We start from the raw sequence: 1,283 nt of genomic DNA on the forward strand, positions 1-1,283 counted from the left end.
GACCCATATTTTGTTAACATATTGCTGATGCCTGTGTTGAAAATAGTGGTGGCTTAAGCTGGTCAAGAGCAAACAGCCGTGGTCCTTGGGTTTCTTTCAGGAATTAACTGGACCGGCTATTTCTGAAGCCTTGCAGACATGTCTAGAAGCCAAAGGTGGCTTGTGTTCTTGGTGTGGCTGTAAGGGAGGTCCCTACAGGGCATAGACTGGATTCACTTCATACAAAAGCAGTTTCCAGGGGTTGGCACCTGCTATCGGGAGAGGTTGCCAGCATGGATCGCAGCTGGCAAGAGATGAAACCTCTGTGACGATTTCTTCTGTGGCCGTCTTCTGCACGCGGGGCGAGTCTGAACTTTTATTTTGAACAAGTAGGACATGACATATTTTACACTGCAAGTAGTATCTACAGTGGAAATGGGAAGTGAGAGGGCGCAAGCGACCATTTGGACCCTCCTCTCACACACACCCAAACACACACACACCCCATTTTGGCACAAGCCAGGCCTTCTCCCAGCAAAACCTGCGGTGCCTCTCTTCGCTCAGCGCCAACACGAGATTCTCTGTCTGCACCGGTTAAGCAGCAACCTCAGTCTGGAGCTAAGGAGGGTGAAGACCGCCACCCCCACCACTAGGACAGGAACCACGACTTTAAAAGCAAAACTGAAGAAGAGCGCGGTAAAAGCATGCTGGGGGGACCCGCCATCTATGCTCCCCCCTGAACCGAAATGCGTGCAGAAGGGGGGGGCCCAACCACGATGACAGTGGCAGTTGTCGCGATTGTTGCAGACACCTCTGCCGTGACACTTCTCCATTGGGTCACACGCAGATTTCAAAATGGAGATGGGGACGCATGTCCTGTTCATGCATATCTTGTTGCTGTCGCATACTGTTCCATCTGGCACGGCTCCTTTGTCCTCCGTGCCTCTTCTGCGTTGGTACTTGGTGCTCCAGCAAGACACGCCGTTGACCAACGACTGGGTGTAGGTCAGCAGGTTGAGCTGCCTCCTGACGTTGGTGCAGTGCAGTCTCCCGCACAGAACGTCTTCCTCCTTGCATTTCACAAATGTTTCTCCTTCTCCGTCACTGCCACAGTTGCCTAATTCATCTCCAGCCATATTCAGTGCTTTGAAACAGTGCCACGGAGCCGTTCTGGCTTCTTCGCCAAAGATATCAGCGCATTGGAAACTGTGAGCTGAACATTTGTTTGCATAACAGTAGGCATTTTTGTCGCACGGTGTCCCATCCTGTTTGTACACATCCGCCGGACACCACCTAGATTCCCC

At 52.0% G+C, this 1,283-nt stretch overlaps 1 protein-coding gene across 1 annotated transcript in view; it reads right to left on the reverse strand.

Moving 5' to 3' along the window:
• Positions 1–539: 539 nt before the first annotated feature.
• The window catches only part of LOC107112142 (disintegrin and metalloproteinase domain-containing protein 21-like), a 2,048-nt gene continuing 1,304 nt past the window's right edge, over positions 540–1,283 (reverse strand). The window contains exon 3 of the mRNA XM_015413216.1: positions 540–1,282. Coding sequence (XP_015268702.1) covers positions 540–1,282 — 743 coding nt within the window. The remainder of the gene's footprint in view (position 1,283) is intronic.

The sequence above is a fragment of the Gekko japonicus genome, unplaced genomic scaffold (genome assembly GCF_001447785.1).
Source record: "Gekko japonicus isolate JY-2015 unplaced genomic scaffold, Gekko_japonicus_V1.1 scaffold10, whole genome shotgun sequence".
NCBI classification, from domain to species: Eukaryota; Metazoa; Chordata; class Lepidosauria; order Squamata; family Gekkonidae; genus Gekko; species Gekko japonicus.